Source organism: Aythya ferina (genome assembly GCF_964211825.1).
Source record: "Aythya ferina genome assembly, chromosome: 1".
Lineage (NCBI taxonomy): Eukaryota > Metazoa > Chordata > Aves > Anseriformes > Anatidae > Aythya > Aythya ferina.
The window spans coordinates 127,017,586-127,043,744 of record NC_140296.1 but is presented as its reverse complement, the minus strand read 5'-3'; the positions used below and the strand labels follow the sequence as shown (position 1 = coordinate 127,043,744).

The 26,159-nt window shown below is 42.7% G+C and overlaps 1 protein-coding gene across 1 annotated transcript in view; it reads left to right on the top strand.

Annotated features, from left to right (window-relative positions):
• Window positions 1-22,135, top strand: part of LOC311440510 (ovostatin) — a gene marked incomplete at both ends in the record, with an annotated part of 31,910 nt that extends 9,775 nt beyond the window's left edge. The window contains 24 exons of the mRNA XM_084527517.1: window positions 418-645; window positions 1,141-1,198; window positions 1,712-1,857; window positions 2,985-3,134; window positions 4,636-4,806; window positions 5,072-5,204; window positions 7,132-7,228; window positions 7,724-7,952; window positions 9,211-9,334; window positions 9,674-9,792; window positions 10,251-10,302; window positions 11,087-11,170; window positions 11,792-11,968; window positions 12,479-12,560; window positions 13,029-13,185; window positions 13,612-13,686; window positions 16,609-16,774; window positions 17,059-17,279; window positions 17,931-18,146; window positions 18,546-18,670; window positions 19,023-19,113; window positions 20,628-20,696; window positions 21,610-21,715; window positions 22,071-22,135. Coding sequence (XP_084383643.1) covers window positions 418-645; window positions 1,141-1,198; window positions 1,712-1,857; window positions 2,985-3,134; window positions 4,636-4,806; window positions 5,072-5,204; window positions 7,132-7,228; window positions 7,724-7,952; window positions 9,211-9,334; window positions 9,674-9,792; window positions 10,251-10,302; window positions 11,087-11,170; window positions 11,792-11,968; window positions 12,479-12,560; window positions 13,029-13,185; window positions 13,612-13,686; window positions 16,609-16,774; window positions 17,059-17,279; window positions 17,931-18,146; window positions 18,546-18,670; window positions 19,023-19,113; window positions 20,628-20,696; window positions 21,610-21,715; window positions 22,071-22,135 — 3,141 coding nt within the window. The remainder of the gene's footprint in view (window positions 1-417; window positions 646-1,140; window positions 1,199-1,711; window positions 1,858-2,984; window positions 3,135-4,635; window positions 4,807-5,071; window positions 5,205-7,131; window positions 7,229-7,723; window positions 7,953-9,210; window positions 9,335-9,673; window positions 9,793-10,250; window positions 10,303-11,086; window positions 11,171-11,791; window positions 11,969-12,478; window positions 12,561-13,028; window positions 13,186-13,611; window positions 13,687-16,608; window positions 16,775-17,058; window positions 17,280-17,930; window positions 18,147-18,545; window positions 18,671-19,022; window positions 19,114-20,627; window positions 20,697-21,609; window positions 21,716-22,070) is intronic.
• Window positions 22,136-26,159: the final 4,024 nt, after the last annotated feature.

Below are 26,159 nucleotides of genomic sequence, written 5' to 3'. Positions count from 1 at the left end.
GAGGGAGAGGGAGAGGGAGAGGGAGAGGGAGAGGGAGAGGGAGAGGGAGAGGGAGAGGGAGAGGGAGAAGGCTAGTCTCAAACTGAACCTCCAAAAGATTGGATGAGGTTTGAATTCTGGTAATAAAAATGTCCATTTTTTGTATTATTTAATATTCTAGAACTCTCAAAAATAAACTCTCAAAAAATAACTCCCAAAAAATAAAAGAAGTGAGGAAAATACCTGAGTTGTTACAATTCAATGGCTTGCTGCAAGGCTGCAAGACCAGTGTGATATTTCTTCCTTCCCAGATTGTCTTAAGATGTTCTTAGATAGTGCATTGTGTGAACTAATCATTTTGATGTGAGCACATGATAACGTTTTCCATAGTGAGTCATGTTTGTTTTACTTTTCTTCCCCATTACCTCTCCTAATCAGGCAACATACAAAACCAATGACCAGTGCCACTCTGAAGGCTGGATAGAGCCTTCGTACCCCGATGCATCTCTCTCTGTCCAACGCTTCTACTCCTGGACTAGCAGCTTTGTGAGGATTGAGCCTTTGTGGAAAGATCTGAGCTGTGGGCAGAAAAGGATGATCACTGTGCACTACATATTGAACACAGAAGGATATGAACATATCAACATCATGAACTTCTACTATGTGGTGAGCGTGGGTTTCTTACAGAGTTTCACCGAAAGAGCTTTACTAGGCAACTATTTGGGCAGTGAGCTTTACCCCCAGCAATTATGGTAGTGCTTTTCCAGACTCTGGATAGCCAGCCACCACAATGATCCATGAACAGAAACAGTACTGAGCTGACTTGGCAAAAGTACCTGCTCAGGCAAAATAACCCATAATTTCTGGTTGTGCTACTTAATTTTGTAGCAAGTATCCCCCTTCATATTGGCTTAGGCTATGGTTAATTTCCCTTCTCTACCAGAAACTCTTCATGGTATTCTCTGCCCTACTCCTTTCCCTTCCTTTTTATGCTGCTTCCTTGCCAGTAACATCAGCAGTGCCATATGGCTGATGTTTAAGCATGTGAAGCCATCCCAATGCACATGCTTCAATTGCCATATCAATGTACATTGAACTTGATTGTCATTTTCTTCCTCCAAACTCTACCAACCCATAAATGTATTGTTGTTTTCTGTACAGGGCATGGCAAAAGGCAAGATTGTCCTTACAGGGGAAATTAAAGTTAATATCCAAGCTGGTGAGTCAAGTTGCCATCATGGTTCTGCAATTAAAAAAAAAAAAAAAAAAAAAGAGGGGTTAACTGGGGACCAAGACAAGACTTCTTGGAGGTACCCAGCAGCTGTTGAGTTGTTAGTATTCCTCTATGTCCATGCACAAGTGCATTACTAATAAGATCACTATAAAATCATTTAGTCAAGAAACTAGTTTCAGATATAATTCAAGAAATAGTGTCCTGTAAAGATGTCCCCAAAGGATAGTGGAGGGAATGCAGAGAGTCTGTCTTGGGGAGGCTGTCTGAATCTGGTCACCTGTTCAAACTGACAATAAATCTGAGGGCATCTGGGTTTAAGCCCTGACATGTCACCTCCTGGCCACTCCCTGTCACTCCAGGATTTTTCAGTTTATTGTTTGACTACAGGTTGCTCCACTGACAGGTCCTGATGCATGTCTGTCTATGATGGCTACTACAGCAGTAGTACAGCCACCTTTGGGTATGTTTCTTTATTTGTCTCTTCCTCTCTAATAACAGATCAAAATGGCACTTTCACCATCCCACTTGAGGTCAGTGAGAAAATGGCTCCAGCCCTTTGGCTGCTAGTATACACCTTACATCCTGACAAGGAGCTGGTGGCAGACAGTGTCCGATTTCCAGTTGAGAAGTGCTTCAAAAACAAGGTGAGAGACACCGAGACAGAACGAGTCTTACATGTTGCCAGATAAATACATATTCTTTATGCACACGTTCGCAACAAATTTCCAGTTTTACTTCTCGTTTCCATCTACTTCTCTCAGCATCTCTCTCTTTATTCTCCTTTTTTCTCTTTATTCTTATATCTTTCCCCTACCACCACCTCCTGGTTTTACTGCCAAAAGGCAAATCCGCTTTAACATTAAAAACTACTTTTCTGGAAACACACTACTCCCATATTGTACCCACTTCTCCAGCACTAAACTAGTGTCTTATTTCGTTTTGACAGTCTATGCTTTAACATAGCAAACATACTTTAGTCTTACCCCACTTCACAACGTAATCTAATTTTTTATAGTTTTTCTGTGGAAAAAATGTAGTTTATGTTTACAACAACTAAATACATATAGAAAAGGAAGCAAAAATAAAAATCTTGGGGTCTAAGGTTATGTGTGTTTTTTTTTTTTCCATTTTTTTTTTTTTCCGGTGAAACGTATTGATTAGCCATTTTGAATTCAGATTTCACTTTTAAGATTTTTCTCATGTTCAGTTTCTGAAAGCTAAAAGATCTCTATCGTGAAACAAAACAGAAGAAAAAAACAAACAGTGTTAAGGATAATGTTTTCATTTACCTGATACAGTCTCTTCCCCTCTCCCCCAACACACACACACACTTTTCCCCTCTTATGTAACACAAGTATCAAAAAGATTTCTCTATGACAGGATTCATACCAGATCTGTACTGCAATTCCTAAGGTAGCCCATGGACCTAGTAAAAATATGATTTGCTCATTGTAGTGCTTATTACATGTAGTCAGTGTCATAATCAGATTTGGTTAGACAATAGCAGCAACAGAATCACACTTCTTTTTAAATCAGTTAAGGTTCTCTTCATTTAAGTTACCATAACGTGGGAGTCTTATTGCCTAACACCCCGTTATAGTTGAGGCCTGGTCAACAGAGGCAGTGGAAACCAGACATCACCCTCTGGTCAGACCAGCTGTGCTTTAACAAAAGAGCTTTTACTCTTTTTCTCATCCTCCTTTCACAGAAATCTAGAGAAGCCTTGAGTAGTAGGGATTATCCATACCAATATGTGTTTGATAAATTTTAGGTCCAGATGCAATTCTCTGAAAAACGAATGCAATCAGCTTCCAATGTCAGCTTAGTTATAGAAGCTGCTCCTAATTCCTTCTGTGCTGTGAGGGCAGTAGATCAGAGTGTGCTGCTCCTGAAGACTGAGACAGAACTGTCTGCAGAAATGGTAAGCTATCCAAACAAATGCACTGTCTCTTTCTCTGAAGCACTGTTTTCTTCTCCATTGACATGTCTCTCTACTGGAGACCGTGTTAAACATCTACCACTTTTTGCATGTGCTGGCCATGAACCATCTATAATATGTAATACACAGCCTTTGTTTCTTGGCAGTCAGAAGTCCTATAAAGGACCTGGGATTTGATTTAACCAGTGACTCTAGGACTCATATGCTCACATGGGAAACTTCAGTAGATGATCACAAGTCAACAGGCAGGCCACACAGGGACAACAGTGCTATCCTGGGTACTATATATACCCAGAATGGCCAAGGACAAGAAAAGAGACTTGATAAAGAGTAAAAACCCAAAAAGGAAGGTAAAGTCCCAGATTACTCTCCAAATAGATATCCCATTATTCTTATCCCATGATTCTCAGCAGCAATCACCCAGAGGGACACCTAGAACAGGTTGCCCAGTACCATGTACAGATGACTTTAGAATATCTCCAAGGAGGTGAACTCCACAACCTCTTTGGGCAACCAGTGCCGGTGCTCAGTCACCCACACAGTAAAGAAGTGCTTCCTGGTGTTCAGAGGGAAGTTCCTGTGCTTTGTTTTATGCCCATGGGCTCCTGTCCTTTGACTGGGCACTGCTGAAGAGAGCCTGGTTCTATCTTCTTTTCACCCTCCATTCAGGTATTTATGTACATTGATGTGATCCCCCTTGAGCCTTCTCTTCTCCAGGCTGAACATTCCTAGCTCTTTCAGACTTTTCTTATATGTAAGATACTTATCTTTGTAGTGTTTTGTTGGACTTGCTCCAGGAGCCCCATGTCTCTCTTGTACTGGGGAGCCCACAACTAGACACAGTTCTCCAGGTGTGGACTCACCAGTGCTGAGTAAAGGGGAAGAATCATCTCCCTCAAGTGGCTAACTACACTCCTCCTAATGTGTTGGAAACCACTGGCCTTCTTTCTTGCAAGGGTACATTGTTGACTCCTGTGCACCAGGACCCCAGGTAGAAGCAGAAGCAGAGAAGCAACACCGCTTTTCAGCTGATAGGCCCCAGGCATATACTGATGCATGGGGTTATTCCTCTCCAGGGGCAGGACTTTGCAATTCTTATTTTTGAGCTTCATGAGGTTCCTGTCAGCTCATTTCTCCAACCTGTAGAAGTCCCTCTGGATTACAGCATGAGCCACTAATAAATCCACTACTCCTCCCAGTTTTGCATCATCAACAAATTTGTTGAGGGTATGCTGTGTCCCATCATCCAGATTATTAATGAAGATATTAAACAGGGTCACATCCAGTATTGACCTCTGGGGTACACCATTAGTTACCAGCCTCAGACTAGACTCCACTGATCACCACCTTCTAGGCCTGGCTATTCAACAGCTTTTAATGCAGGAAACAACATTGCTTCAAACAGGACAGCATCTCTGCTCTGGCAATGGCCAGTACATGACCATGTAATGAGGATTGACCTTTGTGTTTCCTTCCTTCATAGATATACAGTCTGCATCCCCTTCAAGACCTGCAAGGCTATATCTTCAATGGGCTCAATCTAGAAGATGATCCCCAAGACCCCTGTGTCTCATCTGACAACATCTTTCACAAAGGCTTGTATTACACACCTGTAATGTCTGGATTAGGCCCAGATGTATATCAGTTCCTCAGGGTAAATGTCCTGTACATTACTTAAATCTGTTAAAGTGAGCTTCCACTTATGTAGCTTTACAGCTTTAATGGTTTGTTAGCAGAACACGTGCATGACAAATGCTCTGCATGGACATCCATTCTCAACTGACTGTGGTGTACTCTGAATTTCTGTCATGTACAGAACTCAAGTCAGTATTCAAAGGCAGTAATGGGAAAGAGGGAGGAATGCAATAAACCTCATCTACCGTATTGTTATGGCTGACACCAAAATATGTCTTTCACAGGAAATGGGCATGAAATTTTTTACCAACTCAAAGGTTCGGCAACCAGTTGTATGTACTAGCGAGACTGTAAGACCTGTGCCATATTTCTTGAATGCAGGATTCACAGCTTCTACACACCATGTCAAATCATCAGGTAATATAGGAAACAGGAGAGAGGTTTTATATTTCTGCTTAAATGAACTGTGGAAAAGACATGGACAGTACTCCCAGATCTCATTTGGCGATGTTCAAACTTTCTGAACTCGTCATTTGAATCCTGGTCTGGCACAGAATGAAATAGCTTATGATGATGGCCAATGGCCAAAAACAAACAAAAACAAAAAAAAAAAAAACAAAAAACAAACAAACAAACAAAAAAACACCTTTCAGCCTTTCAGTCTGCACTTCTGATTCATGTCCAGTTCTATGCTAGGAAGTGTTGGCAATTGGGAGAGTGCCAGACAAAAGAGATGCTGTTGACAATGATTCCTTTCTGAACAGAGGTTTTTGAAGAAAGAGTGCAACAGTGTGGCCAGGACACATATCTAAAAGCCAAATGTCCCAAGCCCTAGTCCTAGGTCTAATGTTCATGTATGGAGACCAAGAGCAGTTAAATAAATGTTTTCTTGCTTAATGATGTAAGTTTATACCAAATTGAGAGACACTTATATGGAAATACCAACAGTCTCAGGTAAACATAAATGAATAAACACTAGTTATCCTTCATACTGGTCCATGTAAATTAAAGCTTGCCCTTTTCTGGAATGAGGATTGATGAAATTTTATGAGGAGTGGCTGAGGTCACTAGGCCTGTTCAGCCTGGAGAAGAGGAGGCTGAGAGGAGACCTCATCACACTCTGCAGCTTCCTCACAAGGGGGAGTGGCGTGGCAGGCCCTGATCTATTCTCTGTAGTGATCAGTGATAGTACCTGAGGGAATGGAGTCAAGCTGAAATAGGGGAGTTTCAGGCTGGATATCAGGAAGAGGTTCTTCACTGAGAGGGTTGTCGTGCACTGGAACAGGCTCCCCAGGAATGTAGTCATGGCACCAAGCCTATGGGAGTTTAAGTAGAGTTTGGACTCTGCTCTTAGTCATATTATCAGAATTTTTGGGTAGACCTGTGTGGTGCCAGGAGTTGGACTTGACTGTTGGACTTGGAGTTGGACAGGAGTTGGACTTGGAAGATCTGGATAGCCTGGACCGATGGGCTGAGGCCAACTGTATGAAGTTCAATGAAGCCAAATGCCGGGTCCTACACTTGGGGCACAACAACCCCAAGCAGAGCTACAGGCTGCGGGGTGAGTGGCTGGAAAGCTGCCTGGCAGGGAAGAACCTGGGTATATTGGTTGATAGTCAGCTGAATATGAGCCAGCAGTGTGCTCAGGTGGACAAGAAGGCCAACAGCATCCTGACTTGTGTAAGAAGTAGTGTGGCCAGCAGGACCAGGGAGGTGATTGTCCCCCTTTACTTGGCTCTGGTGAAGCCACACCTTGAGTACTGTGTTCAGTTTTGGGGCCCTCGCTACAAGAAGGACATGGAGGCCCTGGAGCATGTCCAGAGAAGGGCTATGAAGGCAGTAAGGGGTCTGGAGAACAAGTCTTACGAGGAGTGGCTGAGGGAGCTGGGGTTGTTCAGCCTGGAGAAGAGGAGGCTCAGGGGTGACCTTATCGCTCTCTATAGGCACCTTAAAGGAGGCTGTAGTAAGGCGGGGATTGGTTTATTCTCCCTTGTTCCCGGTGATAGGATGAGGGGGAATGGGCTAAAGTTGCACCAAGGGAGGTTTAGGTTGGATATTAAGAAAAAAAACTTTACTGAAAAGGGTTGTTATGCATTGGAATGGGCTACCTAGGGAAGTGGTTAAGTGACCATCCCCAGAGGTCTTTAAAAAATGTTTAGATGTAGAGCTTAGTGATATGGTTTAGTGGAGGACTTGTTAGTGTTAGGTCAGAAGTTGGACTAGGTGATCTTGGAGGTCTCTTCCAACCTACATGACTCTGTGTGATTTTGTGTGTGATCCTTATGGGTCCCTTCCAACTTGGGATATTCTATGGTTCGATGAAATTTCCATTATCTCTTAACAGCTGAAGTTGCTAGAGAAGAACGTGGGAAGAGACTCATCCTTGAGACTATTCGGGAATTCTTCCCTGAAACTTGGATTTGGGATATAGTCCTTGTAAAGTGAGTATTGCTTCTTCTCTCTCTTTGCCTGTTTTTAATGATTACAAAATATGTACCCTGATGTTCTTCTGCATGACTGCAATTTATTGCCACCTCTTCTCACAATTTGGCCTGGAAGAACTGTCTTTTTCAGTCATCACCTGATCACCTGCCCTCCCATGATAAAATGTCCCCAGAACATCTATTCCCACAATGTGTGTACCATGACTCATACTCTGTAAGAAGAGGAACACATCTGTTTAAAACATGGTTTTGCAAAATGGGTCTGCGAAGAATTCTAAGTTTTCTTTCCAAAGTCAGGTAAATGATGAGCAGAAGAATTTTCAGATGGACTTATGTCCAAAGATTTAGGTGATAAATTCTGAGGGGACTCAGATATGGGATTTCTACAGACAGAATAGAGCTAGTGTTACTGTGAAAACGTGGAGCCTCTATGGGAACTAAGGTATATGAAACTTCCCCCGTCCGGACTCATTCTTTTTCCATTTCCATCAGCTCTACTGGAAAAGCCAATGTCTCATACACCATTCCTGACACCATAACTGAATGGAAAGCCAGTGCCTTCTGTGTGGAAGAGTTGGCTGGATTTGGTATGTCTGTGCCTGCCACCCTGACAGCCTTCCAACCTTTCTTTGTGGATTTGACCTTGCCATACTCTATCATCCGGGGAGAAGATTTCCTACTTAAAGCCAATGTCTTCAACTACCTCAACCACTGCATTAAGGTGTGTACTTCTGCCCACACTATTAGTCCCTACACCATTTCCAAAAAAGACTTTGTAATTTGGAAGGAAAAAAAAAAAAAGGTATTAAAAAGATTGGTGTAGATGACTGGATCTGTCTCTGCTCTTGATCGATGTACTGCTCGATCTATCTGATGATAAATTGTCCTGACTGGATTTGTCTTTCTATGCCACTACAAAGCAGAGGGAGATCTGTGTGAACTGTGTCTAGGACGGGTATGCAAACAACTGTCTCCAGAGGTCTAAACAGGAAAGAAAAAAGTGTTTTGTGGAGGATCATTCACACTTCACAGCCACACAATCCATCAATGTCTTTACTGGGGTCTTTTCTCTAGGGATATGTGTGAAAGTGTGATGAAGTAAAGTGCTTGTGCCTCCCAAACAGAAGTATGTGGGAAAAGCAAGAAGTGGAGAGCAGACAAACCCTCCTTCTCTGGGACAGAAGTTCTCAAGAGTACCAAAACAGGGAGTACCAAAGTCCCAGTACATGCCCTACAGAGTATGTGTCCAACTAGAGACTGTACGGCTCTCAGATGCTGGGTGCTTATACTCTCAGTACTCTGCACTTTTCTGATAAAATGCCTCCAGACCACAGGTGCACAGCACCTCTGTATTGAGAGAGCTTACAAACAGTTTAAAACATATTTAAAGATAGAAAAATAGCTTTTTTTTTTTTTTTTTTTTTTTGGACTTCTTTCTTATGTTGTATTTGGAATCCTTAAAAGAGAGGCAGGTACAGAGTTTATATTTCTTTTACTTAGTTTGAATGTTGAAAGTTAGCCCTCCAGTCTCACAAGGAGACCACCACAAAAGGAATAAAAATCAAGACATATCTTAGGAATGATCTGTTATTGAGGATTTCATCTCTTGACCTCATTTTTTGGATATTCCTACAACAACAAAAACATAAATATTAGACAGCATTTTTCTTTGCAAGTTAGTTCAAAACCATTAGCACCAGGTCAACTGAACATAGCTCAAAATTCTGATCAGGAATCACAAGTACTTGTTGGATATTTAAAATCTCAATGGAGAATGTCATGAGGAGCAAAAGAGAACACTGTCAAGGTTGTATATGATAGATGATTCATCTACACACCAGCATCCAGGGCATTAAATCTCTTCTACACTGTTAATTCTGGACATAAATAGAGATTATCTGACCACCCTCTAACAATAAAGCACCATTTGCCTATGGTATAAAATCTTCATCCAATCACATTCCTCTTTCTGTTCTCAGATTAATGTTTTGCTGTCAGATTCCCTTGATTATCAGGCCAAACTAATCTCCACAGATGATGATGGATGTGTATGTGCCAGAAAAAGAAAGACCTATGCCTGGAATATTTCCCCCAAAGAAATTGGTAAGCGCCTGTGAATCTATCTGGTTTTCTGTCCTGAGACTACTAATAATCAATTTATGCCTCACCTGAAGACCTATTCTTTTTTTTCACTTGGAGAAATCTGCCTACCCCTATTTCAGGAGGATCAAAAAGTCTATCCAGAACTGCAGTTTGTTTATCATTCCAATTTTCAGAGATCTGTTCGTTTTCCTTGTCTCACCTAGATTGACTGAGCATTCATTATGCTGCACTACTTACTCTACTACTGTATAGACAGTCATTATCAAATGTAATTTCTTACTTTAGTCATAATTCTTTATGAGAGAGGTCAAATTTCCCTCTTTTCTGCTACTATTTAAGGTCAAGTAGCATTCAGAATTACAGCAGAGACCGAAGATGATGGAGATTGTGGAGATGAAGCACCCAGGAACATCAGTATTGGCTACAGGGACACACAGATCAGGACACTGTTGGTTGAGGTACTGCTGACAGCTCTTACTTTTTTCCCTGTACTCCCTTTCATGAGGAAAGGAAAATGCAGCAAAAGTACCAAAAAGAAGTACAAGTTTTTCAGGTTCGGTAAAGAACTTACGGTTTTGGCTCCACCTTCGTCTTGCTAGGACGGTGTCCTGCTCTTTGATATAAGACCAAGTCTGTTCCCTTCTTATGTCCTCTTCCATGAGGATCACTGGATATTGGTTGGTCAGTGCACATCTTCCTCCTCTTCCAGAGGAGAAACTGAAAAAGAGGGACTCTCTGATGGGTACTTCGCTTTAGCAGCAGCCACATCAAGTATGAACCTGTAAACTATTCCTTTAATACTGCCGTTTTATGATGCAGAAGGCTGGGTCTGGGTGTGGCCCTTCTGTCACTGCATTACTTCTGCATGCTTTGTTCTCATCTGTTGCATGTGTCTCTTTTCCCCATCACCATCCAGCCTGAAGGAATCAGAAGGGAAGAGACCCAAAACTCCCTCATCTGTACAAAAGGTAAGTGCTCTATATACTGCTGTCCTGAAAGGAAATGAAGGGAAGGCTGGAGTTTCTGCTCTTTCCTGCTCATTGGCGCTGTCCCCTTGCTTTTGCATGAGGTGCCTAATGGCAGCCAGTGTGAGTGCTTAACAGTTCAGTTCCCTGCTACAAAATTAATGTGTGATCTGGTGCATGTCACTTAGGTAGTATCTGTGCTGGAGTCAAAAGTGCACAGATACTGAAGGAAGGCTGTTATAAACGTATCAAAGGGAGAAAACCTTTCTGTGCAAAATCTATTCTGGGCTGCATGCACTCATGTTTGGCTGCTGTCTTCTATTCCAAGGATAACTGTAGCTTGTAGTTTTCCATTTCTAGTGAGAATTGAAGAGGGAATACTAATGTATCCCTCCATCCCATCTTGGTGCTGACTGCAAATGGTTTCCAAAGTTTCCTGGAAGCTGTCTAAAAGATGCACAAGGGCAGCCCTGTCACTCCCCAGTGACAGACTGAAGAAATCCCCAGAGTTCACAGACAATAAATAGTCTGTGAACAGCAGCCTTATCTCGTTTAATTTATTTCTGTTGAACAATGACAACTACTGCACCATTTGGGCTGTTTTTCACTAGATTAGTTTAGCTGTGCTACCTTCTCTCCTGATGTTCTTCGTGTCAATAGCGAGTTTCTATCTACTGCTGTCTCTTGTGCATGATTTTGAACTGTGCAATTTCTCCTGAGCATTTCATTTCTATAACTAATGCTCTTACACAAGTGACCACAATGTACTTGATATTATTCTTCGCAGATGATGTCATTACTCAAGGTGTTGCTTTAGACCTACCTACAAATGTGGTGGAAGGATCAGCCAGAGCTTCCTTTTCTGTTGTTGGTAAGTAAAAAATTAATAAAACATATAAGGAAAGAAAATTTTAAACTACAAAATGAAAGATTTGTTGGGAACTTTGGGCTTGGTTACATGACTACATATTGGCTTTGTAGTCACTATATATTGGCTTTGTAATACTGATAATCTTAGCTCATTCTAGAAATCTTTCCTTGAAGTAGCTATTTAGATGTGGCCTATGGTACCTTTACATAGTTAACGTTCCTTTTCAGCATCAGTTGTTAATTCTGTAATACGTGGTTCAATGTAACATCTCTGGGCTGTTTACCTCTCCTTCTCTAGAAAGTGAAGTTTCCGGGAAGTTCTTCTTTTCAATTCTAATAAAGAACATCAGTTTGAAGTGGCACTAAAATAGGCAGTATTTCTGGCATGGGCAACTTAGCCTAAAAAGAGTCAGTGTAGGGATTTTTTTGTTGACTGCAAAGCAGAACAGAACAAATCACCCAGTAAGCACTGGGAACTTCAGGCTTTTTGGAAAGTTCTTCAGTACCATAGAGGCTTACAAACCCAGCCAGGTTTTTCCATGACTCTCCCTAGTGAATGAAATTTATTGTTTATTTCAGTGTCCATGAACTGTGCTAATCCCCATACACACCTCTTCCCCAGGTGACATTATGGGCACTTCCATGCAGAACCTGCACCAGCTCCTCCAGATGCCGTTTGGCTGTGGGGAACAGAACATGGTCCTGTTTGCACCCAACATCTATGTCCTGGACTATCTGGACAAGACGAGACAGCTGAGTGAAACGATCAAATCTAAGACCGTCGGATACTTAGTGAGCGGTGAGCGTTTTTGCTTCCTTTACAGTGTGTGCCAAAATCCCCACTGAGGTCCAGTGAGCAGAAGCAGTAGCATGGCTATCCAAGCTGTATGGCACTGATGCTGTAGCACAGCTCAGTTACCCAGGGGACTGCTGTGACATTTGCTTTCTTTGATTTATTTTTTTTTCTTTCCTCATCCTGTTTTACTGAAATGCAGATGTCATGTTTACTTTGAGGTCTGTCTTTTAATCCCTTTTTTCTCTTCAACCCAGGCACAGCATCTATCCTAACCCTGTCAATTTAGGTGGAGCACAAAACTGACACAGAGCTACCTATTCTGTGACTCCATGTTTCTACAGGACAGGATGTTCCATGCCTACATTTAAGCTCCCTCAGGGCTCCCTCTTTGCTTGGTAGATATATATCACCTTTCCACGCTTTCCCACTGTGATTCCATACAAAACTGGTAGAAAACAAAATTAGGTTTTGTCTTTAAATTAGGTATCAGTTCCTTCTTCCATGTTCTTGCAGGCTACCAGCAGCAGCTATCATACAAACATCCCGATGGGTCCTACAGCATCTTTGGCATCAGAGATAAAGAAGGGAACACCTGGTGAGTGATTTGAAGCAGAAATGACTTAGAAATGAATTTGCATTAAAATCACGTGGTGTAGGTAAATGTTATCTTTGCTAGCTAAATCAGGTGTACAGAGCTGGGTAGGACTGGGACTCTGTAAGTACTAAAAGACATGGTTCTCTACCTCCTGTCAGGGAGTATATGCAGACAGAAGGCTGACTAAAGGCTCAGCTGCCTTTCTGATTCCCACTCTTCCTCTCTCCTGTGGAACCCAATGCACTGCAGTGCTCTGTAGCCAGGACCAGACCCAGAGTGTGCTGGTCTTCCTCTCTGGGTCCCAGCTAGATGTTATTCTTTTTGCTACCCTCTCCTAAGGGAGCACACAAGGACAAAGCAAGTCACCAATTTGTTGGCTGTAATTATTCAGGCTTGTGCCTAACGTGAGTGGAAGGGATGACTTTTTCTGTTCCTAGCTCAGCTCACAGCTTCATGGTTCCCTTGCAGGCTCACTGCCTTTGTGTACAAATCGTTTGCACAAGCTAGTCGCTTCATCTATATTGATGACCATGTCCAGGCTCAAACCCTGATGTGGCTGGCAAGCAAACAGAAGCCAGATGGCTGCTTCCAAAGCGTTGGGACACTCGTCAACAATGTCTTGAAGGTGGTACAGAATTACTTTAGTCAAATTTACACTGTTATCATTAAAAAGATGTTCTCCTGTTCCTGCCAAAAACAATACTTTCCTCCAAATGCCTGTCTTCTGCAAAGAGCTCTCTCTCCATATCTTAGGTTTAGTTGCTGAAATATTTCCAGTTCAGTCAGTTTCCTCACACTATCTTTTATACTTCATGCACAACCAAGATAGGATTACAGGATTGCAACCTTGAGGGAATTACTGTTTTGGGGTTTTTGAGGCTTTTGTTTTGCTGTTGTTGGTTGTTTGTTGTTGAGATTTTTTTTTTTAATTTTTAATTATTTTTTTTTTTTTAAGCAATGGGTTTCTCTTAGTTTAAGTTCTTTTCCTGATGTGTGTGTGTTTCTCACTCATTCCATTCAATGATTGTTCTTCTCTCCATGTCCTTTTCAGGGAGGAGTAGATGATGAGCTGTCACTTTCTGCCTACATTACCATTGCCATGCTAGAGGCTGGGCACTCCATCTCGGTAAGGAGGCTTTCCACTACTGGTATTCAGCTGGAATTGGTCCCCATTTGTTACCTTGGATTCTGTGTCTGCTACAAATTGTCCAGGTAGTAAAGATGGAGATAGGGAGAGAGAGAGCTCCCAGGGAACATGACCCTGCTCTGAATGTATCCAAACTAGTTGCTGTGATAGAAAAAATCCCCATCTCTACTGCACTTCAACCACTAGTTTTCAAGCAGGAATTCTATACACCTCAGTGGAATTAGATCTCTGTTGGAGAAGCTTAGGATATTAAATGACACCTTTGAGCTACCAGATAAAAAAACTTGCCAGGCAGTAGCCCACACACCATGGCTTAGGCTTAAACATGGCTTAGTCAAGAAGGTATTCCAAGTAAATCTATGAAGTCTACAAATGGGACTGAAACCTATGTTGGGAAAAGGCCACTTGGGAAGAATACAGGGACATGGTCAGAGGATGCAGTGATGAGACAAGGCCAAGGCCCAAATGAAGTTAAATCTGGCAAGGGATGCCAAGGACAACAAGAAGGGCTTTTTCAAATATATCAATAACAGAAAGAAGACTAAGGAAAATGTGGGCCTGGTGCTTAATAAGGTGGGTGCCCTCATGACAAAGGATAGGCAAAATTGCTGAATGCCTTCTTTGCTTCAATCTTTGCTGCTAAGACCAGCCCTCAGGAATCTCTAAACCTACAGACAAGGGAGGAAGTCTGGAAAAAGGAGGACAAGACAAAGAGATCAAAGAGAATTGGGTCAGAGATCTCTAAGGCAAAATTGACACCCACAAATCCTTGGGCCCAGATGAAATGCACCCACAAGTGCTGAGGGACCTGGTGAATGTTATTATTAGCCCACTCTCTATCATCTTTGAAAGGTCATGGAGAACAGGAAGGGTTCCCAAGGACTGGAAGAAATCCCATGTCACCCCTGGCTTCAAACAGGGCAAGAAGGAAGACCTAGGAAACTACAAGCCAATCAGCCTCACCTCCATCCCTGGAAAAGTGATGGAATTACTCATCCTAGAGGTCTTTTCCAGGGACATGGAGGAGAAGAAGGTGATCAGGAGTAGTCAGCATGGGTTCACAAAGGGGAAATCATGCTTGACCAATCTGATAGCCTTCTATGATGGAATGACTAGCTGGGTGGGTAAGGGAAGAGCAGTGGATGTGGTCTACCTTGATTTCAGCTAGGCTTTCTCCCATACTGTCTCCCATAACATCCAAGCTCAGGAAGTGTGGGATGGATTAATAGACAATGAGGTGAATTAAGAACTCACTGAATGGCAGAGCTCAGAGGGTTCTGATCATAGTTCTGAGTCTAGTTGGAGGCCTGTAGCTAGTGGTGTCCCCAAGGGGTTCATACTGGGTCCAGTCCTGTTCGACCTATTCATCAGTAACCTGGATGATGGAACAGAGTGCACCCTGAGCAAAATTTGTGGATGACACAAAACTGGGAGGAGTGGCTGATACACCAGAGGGTTGTGCTGCCATTCAGAGTGACCTGGATAGGCTGGAGCATTGGGTGGTGAGGAGCCTCATGAAGTTCAACAACGGCAAATGCAGGGTCGTAGGGAGAAATAACCCTATGCACCAGTACTGGCGGGAAGCTGAAATGATGAAAGCAGCCTTGCAGACAAGGACCAGGGAGTCCTGGTAGACAACAGGCTAACCATGAGCCAGCAAGGTGCCCTTGTGGCCAAGAAGTCCAACGGTATTCTGTGGTGCATTAGGAAGAGTGTTGCCAAAAGGTCAAGGGAGGTGATCCTGCCCCTCTACTCAGCCCTGGTGAGGTGTCACCTGGAGTACTGTGTCCAGTTCCGGGCTTCCCAGTACAAGAACGACATAGAGCTCCTGGATTGAGTCCAGCAGAGGGCAACAAAGATGATTAGGGGGCTGGAGCATCTCCCAAATGAGGAGAGGCTGAAAGAGCTGGGCCTGTTTAGCTTGCAGAAGAGAAGACTAAGAGGGGATTTTATCAATGTATCTGAAGGGAGGGTGTCAAGAGGATGGAGCGGGACTCTTTCCAGTGGTGCCCAGTGACAGGACAATAGGCAATGGGCACAAACTGAAACAAACTAAATATGAGGAAATGTTTCTTTACTGTAAGGGTGACAGAGCACTAAAACAGGTTACCCAGAGGGGTTGTGGAATCTCCTTCTTTAGAGATTATTCAAAAACCACCTGGATGCAATCCTGTGCAACATGCACTAGGTAACCCTGCTTGGCAGGGGGGAATTGGTCCAGATGATCTCCAGGGATCCCTTCCAATGTCAGCCATTCTGTGATTCTGTGGAAAGGAAGGTCCATGAGAATAAAAAGCAGATTTGTCATTTTAAAAAAAGTGACTAGTACAAAAAAAAGAGTATAGCTGGGATGTTAGACTTCAATATATGAGTTTGTCTCCAGTTTGTCATGTGCTTTTTGAGGACCTTCCTGGTTAAGGAACACATTAGTGAGGACATGGGGTCCAATGGTGAACTTCTTTCACTTGGTGTAAACCTAGTGCAACACCACAGAATTAAATTAAAATTACAGCAGAGTCACTAAGAATAGACTACCCCAAAATGCTGGGTTTGTTCAAGGCAACAGAATCTTGAACATACAAGTGCAGTGTGAATTGTTAGCATAAAGGTAAGCGGAAGGAATTATGTGTGAAAGAAGCAGAGCAGTCTTTTGTTTATACACCTACATCTTCAAGAACACACTGAAAATCTGCTCTATTTGTATGGTGTTTCCATCTGAAATCCCTCCTTAAGGGGTTTTGGATTCTCTTTCCCAAAGTCACTATACAAACTCAAGTCCCATTCTAGTTGCTATGACAGGATAAAGAATAGGTTTAAAGACACATTCGATCGGGTGAAGACAACTGTTCAGAATTCAGACCCATGTTACATTTTTGCTTTTTTGTTTGTTTGTTTTTGAAGTACACAGTAATACGAAATGCCTTTTATTGCCTGGAGACTGCATCTGAGAAGAATATCAGTGACATTTACACGCAGGCACTCATGGCCTATGCTTTCTGCTTAGCTGGCAAGGCAGAAATATGTGAATCATTCCTTAGAGAGCTACAGAAATCAGCAAAGGAAGTTGGTGAGTTTCAGCCATTTCAAGATTTTGAGAGGCGGGAAGATGGAATAGATCTTACTGATGGCATATGTTCTAACCTTGACAATATCGAGAGTATAGACACATAAATCTTCCACCAGACATCCCAAAATAATTTTGGAGTAAACTTACAGCATATCTGTTGCTCCATAGTAAGTAGCTATGAGAAAGAGACGAGGACATATTCATATTACATCTCTGAGGCAGCATAGAGCAGTGACTCCCATAATCCATTCTCATCGCTCCTTACCCTCTCTTTGTTTCTTCAGATGGTTCAAAGCACTGGGAGCAGAAGCAGAGATCGCCATCTGAAAAATCCCCCTTCTTCCCTGACCATGCCCCATCGGCTGAAGTTGAGATCACTAGTTATGTTCTGTTGGCATTGCTCTACAAACCCAACCGGAATCAAAAGGATCTCACACAGGCCTCAGGAATTGTGCAGTGGATCATCAGGCAACAGAATCCCTATGGAGGTTTCTCTTCCACACAGGTGAAGAAATTCCCTTCCACTCCCCAGGCAGTCCTAGGAACTGGGACACTATTTCAGTTTTGTCAGTGGGGCTATGACTACCTAGTCTTATTTCTCTCTTGCTATTGCTGTCTCATACATGCAGAGACCAAGCGTTTCTGATGGAGGGTTACAAATTCTTTTTTCTTTTCTTTTCCTTTTTTTTTTTTATCTTCTTTTTAACTTGGTTAACAAAGGTTAAATCCATGAAGGAATGATTTGACTAGCAACAAATAGAGATATTCATGTCAAGAATAAGGCTAAAAAAAACTTTGGTTTTCAGGTCGTCTTTGTTATATGATCAAGGGGTGCTCTGCAGTTCCCTAGGAAACATGCTTTTCCACTTGAAATATCCTGCTGAAAAACTTCAGAAGTGTGCTCTAGTGCTTATATTTTATGTTCTGAGACCTTCATTATGAGAAGAGAGTTTTCTTCCACCCTGAAACATACATGTCAGAATGAATTGGATCCTTCTATATGGGAAATTATACACAAAATTATACTTTAATTAAATTATACACAAGTTCAGGTTATTTTTTAGACAGGACAAAGTGACTTTGATTTGTATTGGAACCATGACTTTGATTTCCTCTGCATCAGTCACACTGTGTAGCTAATTGTCTTTTATTTCAGGACACAGTCATTGCTCTTCAAGCCCTTGCTGCTTATGGTGAGGCCACCTACAACTCTATTACAAAAAATGTAGTCAAGATCACTTCCGAAAAGCCTTTTGAGAAGGTATTTACTGTCAACAATGAGAACAGGCTCCTGCTGCAACAGACTCCCCTTCCTGAGGTCCCTGGGAAATACAACCTAACAGTGAATGGCACCGGGTGTGTACTTATGCAAGTAAGTGTCTGCCCTTCTCTTCATTGTGTCCCACATTCTGCATGCCATACAGCCATGTTTCTGATGACTCTCCATCCGATTTCTCTTTATTTTTCCTAATGATTTGATTTTCCTAAACTCTTCAAACAGTCATTTCCTTGTCCCATACTCTGACTCCCATGATGGGATCACAGAATGGCAAAAAAAAGAGTCTTTTCTGATCATCAACTGGTTTCTCTCTGGGTGGTGACTGGGTACAAGCACCTTTATTGTTAAAGAGCAGAAGTCTGATGAGTCCATCTTTGACATAATCAAGGATCTTCAACGTCCCCAGGAAACTTCACGAGGTCCGATGTTCTTTTTTAGAATTCACAGAAAATCCCTTGGCCTCCTTGAAAAATACTTTTTCTCCTCCTCCAGACAGCACTGAGATACAACATTCACCTTCCTGAGGGGGCCTTTGGATTTTCTCTCTCAGCACAGACATCAAATGCTTCCTGCCCACAGGATCAACCAGCAAAATTTGATATTGTCCTCATAAGCAGGTAACGTACTATCAACAAACCATCTGAACTGTTGACAAGACGTGCCAAGCAGACTGCTGTGTATATTCAGTTTTGCTTAAAGTCATAAACCATGAGCTGATCTGTGCTGGAGAGAGTTGTTGATATCAGCCTATAAGATTTATCCCAAAGGACCTTGTAATACCCCTGGTATTAGCACATATGGTGCTTGTACATACTTGACCCCTTCATACCAGGGGCCTCCCCATTGTCTCCCATACAAGCCAGTCAGTAAGTGCATGTGATTCACTCCAGTTGTATGAGGCCAGAAACAGAAAGTGAGATTTGCTGCCCTTAACACAGTCCAGACTGACAGGTCACTCTGTTGTTTCAGTTACACAGGGAAGCGCAGTAGCTCCAACATGGTCATTATTGATGTGAAGATGCTCTCTGGCTTTGTTCCTGTTAAGTCTTCTCTGGATAAGGTAAACTATAGGAACAAGATTGAATGCGTCATCCCAGGGACAGAGGAGATATCCAGTTGTGACAACAGGAGCTGCATGAAAACATAGGCTTGGTTAAGAAGAATTCACATACAAAGTGCAAGGTTTTCAGATAGCATCAAAGTGGGTGGGAATATTGATCTGTTTGAGGGTAGGAAGGCTCTGCAGAAGGATCTGGATAGGCTAGATGAATAGGCTGCATCCAATCACGTGAAATTCAACAAGGTTAATTGCTGGGTCCCACACTTGGGTCACAAGAACCCCACAGAGGGGGATAAACTAGGGTAAGAGTGTCTGGGAAGTCACGCATCAGCAAAAGACCTGGGGATGTTAGTCTGAACATGAGCCAGCAGTGTGCCCAGGTGGCCAGGAAGACCAGTGCCAACCTGGCTTCTGTCAGAAATAGTGTGGCCAGCAGGGCTAGGGAAGGGATTGTCCCTCTGTGCTCAGCACTGGTGAGACTGCACCTCTAGTACTGTGTTCAGTTTTGGGCCTCTCACTACAAGAAGGATATTGAGTTGCTAGAGGGTGTGAAAAGAAGAGCTAGTGAAGGGACTAGAAAACAAGAGTTAGGAGGAGAGGCGGGGAGAATTGGGGAAGTTTAGTCTAGAAAAGAAAAGGCTGAGAGGACACCTCATTTCTCTCTATAACAACCTGAAAGGAGGTTATAGTGAGGTAGATGTTGGTCTTTTTTCTCAGATAAGTGATAGAACATGAGGCAACAGCCTCAAGTTGCACAAGGGAAGGTTCAGATTGGCTCTCAGGAGGAATTTATTCATGGAAAGTGCAGTTAGGCATTGGAACTGGCTGCTCAAGGAAGGGGTGGAGTCACCATCCCTGGAGGTATTTAAGAGATGTGTTAATGTGGTGCTTAGGGACATGGTTTAACAGTGGACTTGATAGGGCTAGGTTGATGGTTGGATTTGATGATCTTAAAGATCTTTTCTACTCTAAATGATCCTGTGATTCTATGAAAACCTGTGAGGTGTCCGTATGGCTGCACCATCTTCATTGCTGTGTGGAGGAATGCCCTACAAGGAGCTGTGAGCATATAACACAGACCTTCACACTTTAAAAATTAGGAAGGGTTCCAGCTAAAGCCGGACAAGCTGGCAACTGCAACTCAGAGCTGGCTAAGTAGGGAAGTACTAAGTAGGGAAGTACTAAGACTACTATTAGGGAAAGAGTCAGAAATCTACCAGGCTAGATTGGAAACCTATATGACAATGTAGGCAGGCAGTTTTCCCTTAAAGAACTGCAGTGCATCCCAACTTGGGAAGTGCTCATAAACTCTGCTAAGTTAAGTGCCAGTTTTTGCTCGGTCCCCCCTATCTATTCAGGAAAATTTGGACTCTAAAAATGTCAGCTGCCAGCCATTAACACCAGACTATGAGCAGAATGAATCCCAAAGCCACAGGGTGGTAGGTTCTAAGATAGCACTTGTTTTTTAATGATTTATTAATATGTCAGTTTATCTCCATTTCCTTATTTTAAAGCTCGTTGATGGCCACACAGTGATGCAAGTAGAATACAAGAAAAATCATGTTCTCCTTTATCTGGAAAATGTAAGTTCTAAATTCTGGCTATTTTATTTACACAAATGATAAAAGTGTTGTGTAATATACACACCTACAGAGAGGATACACTCTATAAAGTGCATTATTATGTTCCCTTCCCCATCAGCTTTGCCCTCTATTCACTGAGCTGCTTGCTCCTCAAACTATGTTATACCCCAAACAGCTTCAAACTGACACCTGAGCTACTAGAAACTAGAAAGAAATTAATCCAAAAAAAAAAATTTTAAATAAATTAATCAAAAAATCATTCTCTTTTCAGTAAGTAGTGGATAAACTCCAGTAACGTGGTTCCTTTATGTGTATGTTCCCTTGGTAGGGTCCTAGTACAACTCAGTCCTTCTAACAGGATGCAGAACAATACCCTGATCTCTCCTGAAAAATTTTCCATTCCTTCTCTTATGCCAGTTCATTCCCAAACCTAACTTGTAATCTAACCTCTGGACCAGAATTTGCATATTAAAAATACATTTGCTTGGAGCCCTGCAGGACTAACAACAAAATTAAATCTCCCAGTGGTGTATATTGGTTCACAGCTTCTTGGTGACACATAATACCTGAAATGGAGGAATTAGAATACCAGACTTGATTGTCCTGACCTTTGGGAGATCCTGGAGAATTAAGCTCTCAATCCTTTGGGAGTTTTTAAGACTCTCTGGCCTGAAGGCAATAAAATGTGTTTAACTTACAAAATAAGGTAATACGAACAGGATAGGAAACACATCTCTTCAGTTTCACTTTGAACTCTCTGAAAATATTTCTTCAGCTTGGCAGGCAGGTAATGTGTATCTGTATGTGGGGCATCATTGGGATTGGAATACATCATTGATCAGATCCCCCTGTCTGCTCCAAGACTGTTATATGAATAGAAAGTCTTATGTGATTCCTGTCCTTCGGTTCCCAGATCTTGCAAAAGAAAAAGAAAGAAATCACTTTCTCAGTTGAGCAGGACTTTGTAGTGACCCATCCAAAGCCAGCTCCTGTGAAGATCTATGATTACTATGAAACAGGTAGGTCTTTTTATTTTAACCAGCATGAAGTGTGGGGAAGGGACAGGGAGAGCAAAATTACTACATGTGTAAGAGACAGAGAACCAACCCTCATGGAACTAACACTCCTCTGAACTGTATTAGGAATTGGAGCTAATGCCAGGGGAAAGATCCATCTCACTTTAGCGAGCTTGGGCTGATGTCCAAGGTGACAAGTGGGCATGACTGGAAAGGTATGAAAATGTATGTCCCAGAACAAAGGAAATTTCAAGAATCTTCAAGGATCTTCAAATTAAGTATATGTAGGGTATATACATCACCAGGGAAATGAACAAGAAGTGGTCTCCAGGAAACATTTCTTTCCCTCTTTTTCCAGAAGAGTATGCTGTTGCTCAATATATGTCACCTTGCAAAGATGCTGTTGCAGAAATGGATGACTGATTAGTAAAGGTACGTAAAAGCCAGGAAAAAATAATAAATAAATAAATAAATAAATAAATGAACAATGACAACAAAAGGTGGCAATGAGGATGAAGCACTGGGGAAGGAAACAAGAGAGAACAGTTAGTAAAAAGAAAAGTGAGAAGGTGAAGTATAAAACAACATGAACATAGGAATTGGCCATATGAGAAGAGTGATAACTATACTTTCAGAAAAGGAGCCTTCAACCTCTACCAGGCTTCCCAGAAAGCAGCCAAAGACAGTGACCAGACCCTCTCCCATGCTACATGCTCTGTGGAGTTTAAATAGGTACCTCTGTGCTGTTCAAGAGAAGGCCTCAGCTTCTCTGTAGCGTGAAAGCCAAAATGCAGAAAAACAGAGACACTGTAAAATACCTTCAGAGTCTTCTCAAAAGTGACAGTGCTTAACAAACTATATTGTACCTACAGCCTCCCTTGAAAGCCTCCCCTCCAAAGCCTGTGCTTCATGGGCACAAGCAAGATGTTTCACATGGACTTAAGAAACCACATCCTGGCCAGCTAATGCATATTCTGAGGAAAATATTTGAGATGACATCAACCATGGAGGTGGTGTGTTGACTAGTTAGATATACAATGCTGTCTTACTGTAGGGTAGGTCCAGGTCTGTGTGCTGCTCAGTGTAGCAGTTATGCTGGCTGTTATCTGCTGAAATTCTCTTGGTGCATGGGCAGAGCTTGCTGTCAGTCCTTGGTCTAGCTCTTATCTGCTTTACACAGAATGGGCTGCCTATTCAGTATCCTGAAAGTGTATTTTATATCCCGTACCTGCTGTTTGATTTTTTTTTGTTTGTGTTTGTTTGTTTGTTTGTTTGTTTTGTTTTGTTTTCTTATTAAGGTTATTTTCTTTTTTCCCCTACAGGATCATGATGTATGTTCAACAATTGATCAAACACCCTATTTTCTTCTGTCATTAAGTCCCAGAAAGGGTCTTTACACCTGTCTAAGCACAGTGGGAGTCTGTGATATTGTTTGTACTAGTGGCTGTTTCTTTATTTCCCTTCATGGCATATCTCTTCAGATCTGTATCATAATCATGTATACTTTTTCATCAATAAACCTCCTTTTTACACTGGGTATTGGCTTTCTTTCGGTATCAGAGAACAGTCAGTTTAATGACAATTCACATGTTATGGTGGCTGGCTGGAGAGGAACAAGAAAGAAGCATCTCTGTCCCGCATGTGATATTCAGCCTCCTATGCCAGCTGCAGCTGATAACTACTGGTAACTACTGCAACATGCAGCATGTTCAGACACTCCCAGCCTCTCATGTCAAGTTTAGTCCCTGTTCCATGTGGCTATTGAGCAGCCTGACACTTTTCCCCAGCCCCACTAAGGGGCTGCCTCTGCTCCTTTGACTTAAAAGTAAGGTTTTATGTACAGACATCATGGAGTGTCTTGGCACTGCACTAAGTAGAACAGTGAGTGAAGAAAGGGGCAGGTTTCAGGTCCCACATCACGGGACATGCATGCATGGCAGGTACCTCCTTATGCTGTAGATGCACCAGGCAGCATGCGATAATGACCGTGACTGTGCTACTTCCTCCTAGTCCCAAATCTCAGCCTGCCAAGCCATCCAGTCCACCGGACTGGCCAAGACTTTTTCCAAGAGAAACGGTGAGAGCCTCGAGCATGTTGCCCTGGACTGATACAAGCCACAAGCCCGCTGCCACCCTGCACCTCTCCTCATCGCCCACTCAGCTCTGCCCAGCTCTGCTACACATGGAGCCGCGGTGCTTTCCGCACGGGAGGGCTGGATAAATGCTCATGGGCTGAACCGTGCCAGAGCCACAGCACAGATGTCAACAACGCAAAATACACCTGGGGGCCGCCGGGCTTGGGCCACGGCCGGAGCGCGGCAGCGGCCGCCTCTCTCCGCCCTCGCCCGCCGGGCGGCGCCCGTGCTCCTCGCCGGGCCCCAGCCCGCCATGGCGGCGCCGAGCGCTTCAGGAAGCCCCGATGAGGGGGCCTCGGGGCCCCACTGGGTCGCGCAGCAAGAAGCAGGTTTCGCAGGGCAGCGAGGAGCCGCAGTGTCGGAAATAAAAATCACCTTCGGTGCTGGTGGATGGTTGGGAAGTGGGCTAGAAGGCTGGCTGGAAACCAGGTCCGGCCGCCTGGTTTATTTGTGGTGTTTTGTAGGGTCATATTGGGTCTGCTACTGGGCTGTGCTGCCGGGGGCTGACCATCCGCCACACCAGCCTCACTGCTGGCTCCTGGCCTGACACGTTGCCAGGAGTTAGGGCTGCTTGGTGCAGTCTCAGTGGGCATGACCAGCTCCTTTGCATGCACATTCCCCCATCAGAAAAATTTCAGTAAAAATCCTATCACTGATTAAATTCCCTAACAGATCCTGGCCTAGAGAGTTGTCCCAAGTATGTGCTAGTCCCAAATAAAGTGTCAAGTGTAAAACTTGCAAGAAATTAGGCCTGAAATTATGTATGTTGAGGACACTGACATTTTTGAACAAGCATGTTTAACAACATTCTGTACGATGTTCTTAGCATGCCATGCACCATTTAAACTGTGGCCAGTATTTTCATGCTGAACTCAGTGGACTCCGAAGTTGATAGAGTGATTTGCAGCTTACAATCTACTTTAAAGAAGACCAAAATGGACAGAAGACAAGGGGGGAGAGGACTGGGGGAAAAAAGGACCTGTCATGTAAATAATAATATAAGTGCAGATGAGAACTGTTGAAGTGCTGACGGCTTGTATATATGTTGAAAGGAACTGGGAAAGGGATCCATTTCAGTGGTTAATTTGCTAATGATGCGTGTGGAAAATAGAGACTTGGATTTTTTTTTCAGGCAAAATGAATCTGCATGTCAGCACAGAGTATCACCCTTCTCAAACTATTTATTTTTTTTCCCCAAAAGGAGCTACGCAATTAGAGAAACAACATGATTTGTGCTTCTGAGTTCAATCCTGAAGAAATCAGATGTCTGAGTCTACACAGGCAGCAGGCTACCCAAATACTCACAGGATCTATCAGCCATATGTGATTTTCAGAATTGTGAAGGGCTGGCTGTCCAGGATCTGCATGATACTAATGTTATATAAAAAGGCATTTCATTAAGTTTCACAGACAAGAGGAATTTGTGGGCCATGAAATTGCTTTGGGTAGAGTGCAGATTTCTGTGCTGAGTTACAAAATTAAAACTTCACTGGCAGTGGCAGGGAAGCAAGCACAGCTGTGAATTTTGCTGTCCTGGTACACTCCAAACGGTAGCAAATAGGCTTGATTTACATCAGCATCAGACTGCATTAAAGCAAGAGATCACAGCAACAAGGCTGAAAAGGAGAGCAGGCTGAGTGGATGTGGATATAGGAATATATCCCTTTTCTGGGGAATTTGAGGCTAGTTAAGCGAAGACTTCAGTGTTCCACATGGAACTCATGAAAAAAGCCCTCAGGTCCAGCCACATGTTATTGTGCTCAGGCAAACATCATTTTCTGGGAAAAAACAAAGTCCTGAAAAAAAAAAAAAAGAGAGAAGTGAAGAGAAAGAGAAGAGAAGAGAAGAGAAGAGAAGAGAAGAGAAGAGAAGAGAAGAGAAGAGAAGAGAAGAGAAGAGAAGAGAAGAGAAGAGAAGAGAAAAAAGAAAAAGAGGAGAAAAAAAAAAAAAAAGAAAGAAAGAAAGAAAGCCTGCATTTTTATCATTCTTGTGGAGCCTTCTTTTTCTCTTAGGCCAAACCTGAACTATTAAAATATCAGAAGCGTATTTCCCACTGCAGACTCTTCCTCTGCATACTGAAAATATAATATTTATATCCTGATTTTATCTGGTGACTCAAAGAGCTAATTGCCAGTTGGAGTCAGATCTAATAAACATCCCATGCTCAGACTCTTCCTCCAGATTTTTACATATAAACCATGTTCTCTTTGGCTCCTGCTTACACAAAGAACAACAGTATTTCTTAAAGTGCATTCCAGCAACTCCCAGATTTCTGAAACCTGGGTGTCTTGTTTTAGCTATATGCTTCATGG